General features: G+C 40.9%; 1 protein-coding gene across 12 annotated transcripts in view; it reads left to right on the top strand.

Annotated features, from left to right (window-relative positions):
- ADAM23 (ADAM metallopeptidase domain 23) overlaps positions 1–12,561 on the top strand; it is a 199,921-nt gene that overhangs the window by 110,739 nt on the left and 76,621 nt on the right. For all 12 annotated transcript variants that reach the window (XR_005586049.1, XR_005586050.1, XM_039493898.1 and 9 more), the window contains exon 11: positions 8,476–8,642. Coding sequence is in view for 10 of the 12 variants with exons in the window: in XM_039493898.1 (XP_039349832.1) it covers positions 8,476–8,642 (167 nt within the window). In the remaining 2 variants the exon portion in view is untranslated. The remainder of the gene's footprint in view (positions 1–8,475; positions 8,643–12,561) is intronic.

The raw sequence follows: 12,561 nt of genomic DNA, 5'->3' as shown, positions 1-12,561 counted from the left end.
TTAGGGTACATCTGAACAACAGCTGAGAGGTGTAATTCCCAGTTCAGGCAGACTTACATACACTAGCTCAGGGATCGGCAACCTTTGGCACACAGCCCGTCAGAGTAAGCCCTGTGATGGGTGGGGCTGTTTTGTTTTCCTGCCATGTCCGCAGGTTCGGCCGATCGCGGTTCCCACTGGCCACGGTTCACCACTCCAGGCCAATGGGGGCTGCAGGAAGCAGCAGCTAGCATATCCCTCGGCCCGCGCCGCTTCCCACAGCCCGCATTGGCCTGGAGCGGGTAAATTCTCATTAATTCTACTAATTTATAATCCCCTTCTTCTTGAATCAAGTGTGTCACACTTATTTCTGTTTGCCATAACTCTTCATTAATAATTTTTGGCAACACCCAGCCCATTGCTGTTTTTCTTTGCTTCCCTCTGTTGTGTAACAACATTCTGCCTTTCCACTCTCCCCTCAGAGTGGCTTGATCCCAGTTAAACTCCATATATTTCTTGTATCCTGGAATTCGTTGATTCCCTATATGAGGATCCTTGAACCATTCAGAAGACCATTGCCCATGATTAACAGATTAACCATTCTCTCTATGTATTGTATCCCATAAGTTTGCACCTGTATGCATCGTATTGCTAGTACTGTTTGATTGTCAGTCTCAGGCACACCAAATAGATTTACATTTAGAGACGTTTACAAGGCTTGGGCTTGTTTCAGAAGGAGTTCCACACTTCTTATTCCTTATTCCGATAATGCACCAAAATTTTGTGTCATGTGTCTGTATAGCCCCCAAAATCTTACCCAAAGCTGACTTTTTCCCTTGTAAGTCTCAATATCAAATGAGTTTAAAACTCCAGCTCTAGCACCACTACTAAGACATATTCTCCTATACCTCTCTTATTTCGTATAGTCCCATCTCCCCGTTGTTGTTGCCATGCTTGTAATAGTGGCAAGGCATATGGCATACGCTCCAGATGTTGTGCAGTTATATTTACTTGCACTCCTTCCAACCAGATTGTTTGATCCACAATAGTTGGGGCTTCGATTACTTCTCCCGTCCTATATGGGTGCTCGTCTGCCATGATTCTTGGTGCAATCTTGTTTACTGATATCTGATTAATAAACATAAAAAACCTGACCATATCCCCCAAAATATATTCCCCCATTAATTTTCCTAAAGCAACTCAGTCTTATCATTATGGAAGGATTTGCCATTACACCATATTCCCATAATTTAAGAGCCATTGACTCATTCCATCCCATATGAGTATTAGCCAATTCTTGTTCATTAGTCACATCTAGGGTGACTACATCAAATCCCTAAACCCAAAAGGTACAGTTCAGAGTACTCATATTCATATTGTTCTCATCATAACTAAATCTAAACGTTAGGTGACCTTTCTCCCTTAGTATGTACAAATATCTCCATTGCTGTTCCTAATCTTTTGGCTTTAGATATTCCCATGTCACATTTTTGCCATCTTCCCACCATATTTCAAATTTTACCTTAAAAGGTTTTTCTTTACAGCTGGTTTTCTTTAGACCTGTTTTTCCCATTCTGTCCCACGAGTAGTCAAATCTATTATTCCCTTTGATCCATACCTATATCCAAGAGGTGCTCCCATATGTATATCCATGTACCCCTAAATTTCCCCAAATATTCAAAAAACATAAAAGCCAAAAACATATTTCCACCCTTTTTGAGTTATGAGGATACTCAATATTGAAGCCATGGCCATTATTCCATAGGAATAATATCCAATGCTTCCAGCCATATTATTCTAAATACTTATACTAACCTCTTCTATCTTTGCTCGAGCTCCGGTATTATTTTTTTCTTCCTAAAAACACACATTCTTGCAATGTACCCTGCTGTCAGGATGCTTTCTGTCCAGCTGGGCACACGCCACAGAACTCCATAGTTAAATCCAAAACTACCCGATTCCTCTTCAAAAAAGGAGTCCCCAAAATTACTGTCTCAGCCTCCTGATCTATCTGAAGCATTTGTTCTTTACAACCAAAATCCCCCACTCTCTCTGGGTATAGCAATTTCTACTGAATGATACATTTTTCCTGTCGCTCCTTCCCCAATAAAGGAGGCTGCTGTAATGATCTCTGACACGTATCGAGTCAAATCACAACTTCTATTTACAATATTTACACCAGCCCCACTATCCAATAGGGCATCTTTGGGTCCATTATCTCCCACAATGACAGTTGTCCTAGGCCTCCCATTTGAATCCCATCTTAATCTAGTTACCATCTCCCACTCCTGAGGACCCTTGGGGAGCAACTTGTGATCAGGGCTTCCCTATAGAGCAGGTTTCTCTGAACCCTCAGCTTGCATAGCTGCAACCTTTTTCTGCTCCTTAAATATTTCTTCTTCCATCCTTTGCAGTTCTTTGATCAATTCATCAGCATGTCTCCCATTCCACTTATCCATATCTACTCCCCTCAATTTCAAATACCTCTAAGCGATATTCCAAATCACATCTACTCCCTTCTGGAGCTCATTTTGATTATTCCACCCTCTACCTCCTTGGGATGGGGTGTTTTGTCCTTTATCACGGTTTCTTCCTCTCTCACAGTATCTTGATCTATAAGCACTCTCATTTGAATATGTTATTGCTTCAACAAAAAGGTACTTTGGGTTTCAATTCTTCTATCTGGCTTCCCCCGTCATCATTTGTTGGCATACTATCCAGTGCTCCAGTGAATCCATAACAGTAAACCCCTCATCCTGAGCTGCTTGGTTCACCAAATTAGTAGACATCTCTAATACTTTTCTGTCCAGTCCTTCAAACACATAATTCCAAAATTCCCTCCGATTCAAATCAACTGCCATCAAAGAATCAGCTGTGACAAATCTGGCGACCTCCGCCCTGGGATTAATCACCAGTTGTATTTCTCCAGTCAATAATCCCAACGTTATTCTTCTTAACAGGTAATCCCTGGGTGAATCTCCAGGCTTCACGTAATCTGCACTGGTTAACATCTTCATGGGTCTTTGACATATTTCTTTTCCTAACAGCATAATAAATCGTGGTATCAGTTGGTGTGCTTCTGGCTGCCTGTCCAAAGCATTTTTCACTCGATCTACTTCCTGTCTAATCTCTCCAGTGATAGCTGCCCTGATTAACCTATAAGATTCACTCATATTTAAATTCTCTGTTCCTCCTAATTCTGCCCACTGTACTAGTCATGTAGCTAAATTTTTCATATTCACTGGGTCTAATGACTTTACCATCAACTATTAGTCTGATGAACTTGCACAAATTATTTATGTCTCCTCTGACTGTATCTCCCCCGCTGCATCCTTAATGGTTGATCTCCATTCTATCACTGCTTCAGACATTTCTGGCTTAGGCTCTCCTGGACTGTTTTATTTCTTCCCTCAACTTTGTATAAGGCCCTTCTCAAGGTTGGTCAGATTCCCTTTTCTCTTGACCCCCTCGCAGATCCTCTCCATACCAAATATCATTGGAATCCAAATCCAAATCTCTCTCTTTTTGACACACAGCCGCAACTTGCAGCTCTTATATTTTCACTTGCTTTTTCAATGCTGCTATAGTTTTCTGGCACCACCCGTGAGAAAGGCTTGCGATCTCCTCTTCCTTTTCCTTAGTCAAATCTCGAATTAACTGTTTCATTCCTATCACTTGATGGCCTAATTTATCTTTGTCTGCTTTAATCTTTTCCCAATCCATCATTCTGTTCTCCAGTTCCCTATTTTGTTTCCCCATTTGTTCTAATTGAGTTTGCATTATCTGTGCCTGCCTCACTTCCCGTTCCAAATTTTTCTGGCAAGTTTTAAAATTCTCTTGTAATGTTTGTAACTCTGCACAGACTTCTCCCTTACATGCAATTGCCTTTTTTACAGCTTGCCACAACAGCCCGATACCATGGCTATTTGCTTTTTACTGACATTAGGTGTGTATAGTTGAACATATTTCTCAAACATGTTTTCTAAGATATCAACTATTACATCCGGTTCCACTGCACCTTCCATCCAAGGGCACGTCCCAAATGCAATAATCTCCTTCTCTAACAAAAGGGGTTTTAACTTTAGTCCACTGGGTTTCCTCTTCCACCCCTTTACTTCTTTTCTTAAACAGTGTTTTAAACATTATTACAGTAATGCCACGTGGTATCTCCCCACATGTTTTTTTTCCTCACAAATTTCACAAACAAGGAGCCACCTTTTATTAGTCTTAAATAAGGACTCCCGCAACAGTGTAAAATCCATCTCGAAATCTGGCACTCCTTAATATCTCTCCCCCCTCCGCATTCTCCACCGCATGTTAGATCCGCAGTAGAAGTCTCCCTACAGGATGGGGAGCAGGCAGATACTGGACACAGTATTGGTATATAATACTCTAAATGCTCTTTATTGATTACAAAACAAACCTTACTCACTACACATTCACACTCCAAACATACTACACCAGAGTCCAAAGATCAGAATGGTCCTGATGGCCAGTCAAGATTCCTTCCGATCATAAAATGTGGGGAGCCAGCGAAAACCACTTCTACATCCACACGGGACTCTGGATCAATAAACGACTCCAATTTGCAGAAATGTATAGTCCATTCCGTTGCGTCATCAATTCTTTGCCTTTGTTTACTAGGCCTTCTACTGATACAATTACAAAGAGACAATCCTGGGCGGGCCGCCATGATCCAAGGCATGCCATTTCCTCCAATTCTCATACAATTTTATATCAGTCTAGCTGGTGTTGTTTCCTTTTCTGCTGATTTTCCGTATTTTTCTCAGAACATAATAAGAGCAGGTTTTTGCACTATTTGCTTTTGCACAAATAGTTCTAATAGTCCTTGACCTTAAGTTCTTGCTTCGGTTGCCAACATGCAATGCACGTATTCATGTCAAGCATGCGTGATCCATACTATGCCTCAATGACCTAAACACATTATATGGATATATTAATCACAATGTGTGTGTGTGTCGTATATACTCGATCATAAGCCAGTTCATTTATAAGCCGACCCCCCCAGCACGTGTCATTCATACCAGGCCTCAATGACATATAACATATTACATGGATATATGAATCACAATGTAGATTGATAAATATATATATCCCAACACATTCAGCTATAATTTATTTACAGTGAAGAAATGTGATGAATTATATTTGTGGCATATATGTTAGGATTGTTTTGTGCACTTTATATTTTTTCTTTTTTTATTTTTCCCACCAGTTAATTCAGTTCTTTGAGGTTGGTAAATAAAGCTACGAATACAACTGTTAGCAAGACTCTGAGTCACACTCTTCTTTCCTTGAAACTCCACTGAAATCAGTGGTATTGTGTGGTGCAGTTCAGTCCATTACAGCGTGGAGGAAATACCACCTAATCTTTTTCTTTATTTGTTTAATATATTGTACATAAAATGTCATGAAGTACATTGCATAGTTTTTAAGTGAATATAAATATAATGCATAAAAATATTGACGTGCCTTGGAATGTTTTTCAGTAATAATGTGAAACAGCCTATAGTTTCAGAGAGAGTCGTATCAGAGCAATCATTTGAAAATATGGACTATTTCTGCATTATTATATTACACATCCCCAAACAAGAGGTACAGAAAGATTAAATATACAGTAGTGACTAGATAGGAAAACAAAGGACAGAGGCAGATACAGTTCAACCCAAGACAATCTCAGAATTCCTTCCAGGTTAACATTGTAGCTAGCTCTGTGCCTATGTGAGAGTTACTTGTGAAGGATGTTGGCGCCATCTGAGCTACCCCTTTTTTGGCCTGACTCCAGCCCACCCTCAGGATAGCCATTTGTGCCAGCTTGTATAGGATGGTACAAAGATTCTTTTTTCAGCATGCAGGTGTGCATAGACATCCTTGCATAACCACTTGCTCTGTGACTCCTCCACTAAACCCTAATACTGGTCTTAAGTGATATGGAGGAAGGATGTTTTGCTGGCCCTGTGCACCATAGATGACTGTCATCCTCTGATGTCAAGGACTAAGCGCCTACTGGCATTGTTAGATCCCCCAAATGCAGGGATAATTAGGGCCAGCGTTCCACCATCCTCTTCCACACTGGGCAGTGGAATTAAGCTGATATAGGGAAAGCTCATTCTGCATCATGCTAAAGATTGCTGCAGCCCTTGCACTAGCATTGATTCCCCCTAGCTTTCATAGGAATTCTAGCTAAATCAGCTAGAATGCCTCTGGGAACTCCTGCTGATGAAGAACCCTTCCAAAACATCCCTGCCACCTCAATATGGGCTCTGATTGAGCAAGCAGGGTATGACTAGCTTAATCTGTCTGTAAAATATATTGTACTATAATAAATTTTCAGTAGGATGAGTTCTAAAAAGACACAGACTCTATATTTTCTTAAAATTTTCTGGTCTTTTTTTCCACTTGGTATTTTTACTGTGCTTGATAGAACTCATTTGATCTCTCATCGCTTTCTGTTTTTATTAATTCTCTTGGTTTTCTCCCTTTTTGCTTGTAGTTAATTTCAGAATAATGATTTTTCAGTCTGGGAAGTCAGTGAATGTATCTTCAGAAATATTTTGACCAAATTCTGCAGTAAACAATGCTATTGTGTCCTTATTCTGGCTGTCAGTGGCCATGCACACACTCCCACCTTTACAAATTAGCACTGATCAATGCAGGAATATTTGCACAGTGGGTTTTAGCAAGAGTGTACACCGACTGCTGGGTGCATAAACATTCAGACTCTGTCCACTTTTCCTTTCATGAAGGGCCTGTAGCGTGGTGTCTCCATTTATTTTAAAAGGAACCTGAAATGTAGCAGAAAGTTTCCTCCTTGCATTCCCTCTATGGATCCAGGGGGCATGGCTGTGTTTCTTGCTGAAGTGTTACTGGTTACTAGCGCTTTGAGAGTATCAGGTCTTTACATGCCCCCTCTCCACCTACTCACAATATCTGTCTGCTTCAGGAAATAAAGTAACTCCCAGCCATCAAACATCAACTAAGATTTTATTCATCTGGCCTTACTGGATTTCCATAATCTCATGATATTGCTTTTGGCAATCTATAAATCACCCTCTCACAAACAATGGATTACACATACTCTCAACTTGACTCCTTTAGAAAGAACACATTATCACAAGACTTTTCTTGATATGCAATTCCTTCTTTCAAATCTTTTCTGGATAAAATTAAACTTGTCTGGTTGATCTCTCTTATCCCTATGCTCACTGCCTGTTTTCCAACCTGTGTGTTGCCTGCTGACTCCTTTTAGGCATAAACTGGCTGATGTTCTAACAAAAGGGCTAATGTGATTGTTGATTTTTTCAGTGGCTGCACCCATCATATCTCAGTTGGCAGGATAGTTATACATTATATTGGACATTCTAGTCATAATTTGATGGGAAAAAAAGTGTATTTGTAAATAAAATATGGTGATTCTTGGAGATGCTCTGTGGTAACTGTTTGGATGCCATATGAATTAAAAATCAATTGCTTAAAACATTGCTGATTCTATCTGGGTAGTGATAGCTCAGTGGTTTGAGCACTGGCCTGCTTAAACCCAGGGTTGTGAGTTCAATCCTTCAGGGGGCCACTTAGGGATCTGGGACAAAAATCTGTCTGGGGATTGGTCCTGCTTTGAGCAGGGGGTTGGACTAGATGATCTCCTGAGGTCCCTTCAAACCCAGATATTCTATGGTTCTCTTCATGTGTCAGCTTGGCCATGCTTTCTAATTGCAGACAAACAAATATGAATGAGGTATATAAGGTCCTTTGCAAACTTGCAAGTCTTGAATATGTTATAGAAAATATAGTACATTAAACTGTGAATTATATAGAACATTTATTCTATCACTGAAATAAACCTTTGTGAACAAAGATTACTTATATCTTAAAGTTGTGTTAATAATGTTTAGGACCTGATTCTCATTTACACTTACACCCATTTACCCTGCTCTGATAGGACAAGGTGGCCCTTAAAGTTGATGTAAATAGTATTTATACCACTCTTGCAGTGTAAAGAGGAATTAAAGTGGGAGTGAAGTGGTCTTAGTGTAAATGAGAATCAAACTATATATGTGAATTAAAAAGTTTTTGTAGAACTGTTTTGGAGAAAACAGCACTACTTTCCTTCAGGTTGATTGAGTATTGGTGTGACCTCTTCCTTGGTAATTGAGATCAATCGGTGTATCTTTAGGAAATTTCTATGGGGAAATGTAGATATTCCTGTGTAGTGATCAGTTACTAAAATGTTCAGACATGAGAAACAATAAAGGGGAAAAATAGGAGGTCAAAATTGGAATTTGGAAAATGGATTTTGTCATCGAGATTTAATAAAATCAGATTAGCAGATTATAGATTTTTAGGCATATCAGCTAACTATTTCCCCATGTTTCCCTCTTTCTTTATCCTCCTTGTCCTTCTGCTGAGTCTGACTGGCTAACTGTGCATGTCTGACCCAGTGTTCTACTCCTGTGTCTGTCCTGTCTCTCTCCCCAGATATACAAGGAACAGCTGAACACCAGGGTGGTTTTGGTTGCTGTGGAAACCTGGACAGACAGGGATCGTATTAATATTCGCCCTGACCCTCTGCAGATGCTTCATGACTTCTCCAAATATCGACAGTACTACATCAAACAACATGCTGATGCTGTACACCTGCTCTCGTATGTACTCTTAGATGATGGTTTAATCCATTAGTTTTTATGCATGTAGAATGTATGCTTGTCTGCCAGCCTACCTCTCTCTCTTCTTCTCTGCCTGCACATCAACCAGCCTTTGGCTATATTTGCCAGTTTCTGGTATTTTAATCTAGTAATAGTCCTGTCCACAGTGTGCAGCAAGGTATATTACAGGCATACCAATATGTATTATTCACTTGTAAATAGAGCCAAGACATTTACCATGGTGTGCTCTAGCCATATCTTTGATGAGATCTGATTAGATCTTTGATTTGATTTGATAATTTGCTATCTTAAAAAAACCTACTTGTATATGCAGCTTATTTATCAGGGAACAGAGCCCACTAGTCTCCTGAATGTTTTTCTGTTGATGACCATGTGATAGTTTTTATATTGTACATTAGATTATTTTACATAGAGGTTCCCATGGTGGGGCCAGCAGACCTCAAAGACATTCTTGAGAGTCCAGGATGGTGCTGCTCTACGCCTATGGTTGAACTCAGTGCAGCTACAGGATTGAATAAACATGTCTATTAGCATGCCCTTGAGGGGGTTTGGGACGTCAGTCAGCTCTGCAATATACCATCCTCCTTCCAGTGAGTAGCAGGAGAGGGCAGAACCGAGGGTGCCCTCTACAGGAATGTTCCAGTGGCCATATTTTATTCACCCCTATGGCTGCACTGAAATCAGTTATGGGAACTCATGGAGTTGCACATGCTTAAACCAGAAATGAATTTGGCCTGAGAAGCTATGCATTTTGGGTCAAATCCTACCTACATGTCTGTGGGCACAGAGAGGCCTCTGGCAAGAAAACTACAATGGTTTTGCTGCACATAGCTGGGGGGAAAGAGTAGGATTTAGCGGGGGCCTCATAGGGTTGCACATCCATTATGCAGTTCAGAACCCAGCTCTGCAGGGGCTCTCTGGTACAGCAGTCTGTAGGGGACAGGGTAGGGGATCTGTCCGTATGCAGGTCCTCAATTTTATCCTCATCTGCTGAAGGCGAATGCTAGGGGTGCAGAAGCTATTCCAGCCAGTAGCTTCCAGTGAGTTTTTCTGCCACTCTACAGTCTGGGCAGGGATGGTGTGAATTCCTCCTCTTTACTTACTGATCTCCCTAGCATCCAGCCAAGATAATTGGTCTGGTTAGTGGTGTGTAGATTTACCCCCTTTATTTTTAGTTTTACAGTGACTGTGGAACCATTACATTTGTTGCAAGTATGGACATAGATATAACCAAAGGCAGAGCCGGCTTTAGGACGTGTGGGGCCCGATTCAAAAGAGCCGCCGCCGAAATGCTGCTGAAGACAGCGGCAGCGATTGAGCTGCCGCCAAAGATAGCAGCAGCAATTCGGCAGCAGCTCAATTGGTTGCCGCTGTTTCTGGCGGCACTTCGGCGGAGGGCGTGGGGCCCTCTTAGGCGCGGGGCCCGATTCCTGGGAATTGGTGGAATTGCCCTAAAGCCGGCCATGACCAAAGGCTTTTAAGGATTTTCCATATGCACAGCTCTTGTATACTTCATTTTTGTGCCAAGGAGGGGTAGTTTTCATAGTCTACTAGGGCCCAGTCCTGCAACAATTGTACATCCTATCTTCTTTGACTTAAATGGGAGTTAGGGTTGCCAACTTGGTAATATTTAAAAAATGGACAGTCCATCAGGAGTGCTGGAACCTCTCCTGACCCGCCTCTTCCCATGAGGCTCTGCCCCTGTCTGTCCCTTCCCCTTGGAGGCCCTGCCCCGTCCACTCCTTCCCCTCGAGGCCTCGCCCCATCCTCTTCTCTTTCTCCCTCCCCCTGTCACTTGCTGCATTTCCCCTTCCCCCCAGGTCAGGAGGGACTAACCTGTGGGGCTGGGAGCTGCAGCCGCCTGACGCAGGTAGGAGGCGGCCCTGGCTGAGTAGGGGCTAGTGTGGGTAATGACCCAGTGCCTCCTCCACCCACAGTAACTGGATTTTGTGTGTCCGGTCAGTAGCTCTGACTGGACACTCATGTCCCCTTTTCGACCAGACTTTTCGGTTGAAAACCGGGCACCTGGCCACCCTTAATGGGAGTGTTGTGTGTGCAAGGACTACAGGATTGTGGCTTTTTTAGTCATGTGAAAAAAATCTTGCTGGTAGTGGAATATGGTTCTATACCATGATTTCCATTGTTTTTTTGTGTTGATTTACTGTATTCACTGCAACAAGATGGACACTAATCTGTTTTTCATCTATGACATAATTATTCATAACAATCTCCTATTTATGAAGCATTTTCGTGTGCATTTTTTATAATTAGAGGCTGTGCAGCTCAGTTTCAAGAGTTTTATCTTAAGGGTAGAATTACTCTTGTAATATTTATCATCGTAGTTCAATGTCCCACCTTTGCTTCAATGATTTTTCTCTTCCTTATTAAAATGATTTGAGAGTTGCCAATTTTGGTTGGATGTATTCCTGGAGGTTTCATCACATGACATAATCTTTAATTAAAGACTAATCTTTAATTCCTGGAGACTCCAGGACAATCCTAGAGGGTTGGCAACCTTACTTACAAGAGTTACAGCGATACGAAAAACAACTTAATAGAACATTGAGCCAGAGCTGTTAGAGTTTCACAGTTTCCATAACTCTGCCTCCTTCTATTTATGAATTACAACAGAATATTCATGGAATGATTTCATAAAATTTGTAATTGTACAAAATGTTATTTACATGGACTTATTAAAGAAATTGCATCCTTTCTAAATATTATACTGTCACTTGCTGAATTAATATATTGTATCTTTTAATTCTGTGTGGTCATGAAATAAAGACACTTTAAATTGTAAAGTACGTACACAAAAGAGGGTTGGGTTAGGGGTCCCGTGAGACTCATTTGAATTTACTGACGTGCAATTGAACTTCCAAATTACGTTCATCTGTGTTTATATAATATCCCTTAAAAGACAATTAAATGTGAAATATAATAGAAAAACTGATGGTAGCAGTGTAATTGGAACTGAAGGATGAGTTTCCATAGGAGATGAAATAATGGCTGCAGTCTGCTGCACTGAAGATACCATGTTTTTTCAGATTCATTTTTCCTTTTGAAGTCTATCCAAGAACCAGCTAGGCCTGGTCTTAGCTTGTGACTTCTGATAAGATCCCAACTCATGGCAGTGTGGCAGCAGGCTGCTTGATTTTTTTTTTATTGTTGAAGTCATTGAGCAAGGTAACAGGAAAATTAATCATTTCCAGGTCTCTAATATAGTATTGTAGAGCATTACCATTATGCTTCAAGTCAAGGCATCAAGTACTGTACTGTATATAAAATCATTCAAAATAAAGCTTATTTACAAAGAAATCCGTTATGAGTAGTTATTGTTATTAGACAGTCAGCAAAACTGGAAAATGAAATATATTAAAAAGGTCATCTGTCCAAGTACTAATCAGATCCAAAGATGTTTAATGTTACAAAATTTGACATTCCTGTTTGGATTAGCAAGATCTAGTACATCTAGCATCCACTGTTGTAACTGTAATTTACTTTGACTAAGGTTCACAAGATTCCACAATCTGGCGGCTGCAAGATCTTCTCCAAAATGTAGAAATGTGCTCCAAAATCTAGCCTTCTAATCATAGGGTTGTGGTAATGCCAGGGGTGGGGAAGAGAAGGAAAGGTCCAGCAATGGATACTATGGCTTTATTTGGTGGTGGTGGTGGTAGTGGTAAGGGGAGGCTCTCTTGTCCCTCATCTAAATTGATTATTGTGTGGGTGAGGTTTTCCAGGCCATTGGGTCCCTTTCACTTGTCACTGTTTGTAGAGCTGTCAGTTGGGTAGCCGTCTTCAGGTTGCACAGCCCTTTCTGTTGCATCCTAGCTTCCTTTCATTCATTTGGAGAAGAAATCTGTTGAGACATCAGCGAAGGACTGTGCATAACATTGTT

Source organism: Mauremys reevesii, linkage group 11, assembly GCF_016161935.1.
Source record: "Mauremys reevesii isolate NIE-2019 linkage group 11, ASM1616193v1, whole genome shotgun sequence".
NCBI classification, from domain to species: Eukaryota; Metazoa; Chordata; order Testudines; family Geoemydidae; genus Mauremys; species Mauremys reevesii.
The sequence above is the reverse complement of the archived record's forward strand: the minus strand, read 5'-3'. Positions and strand labels throughout refer to the sequence as shown.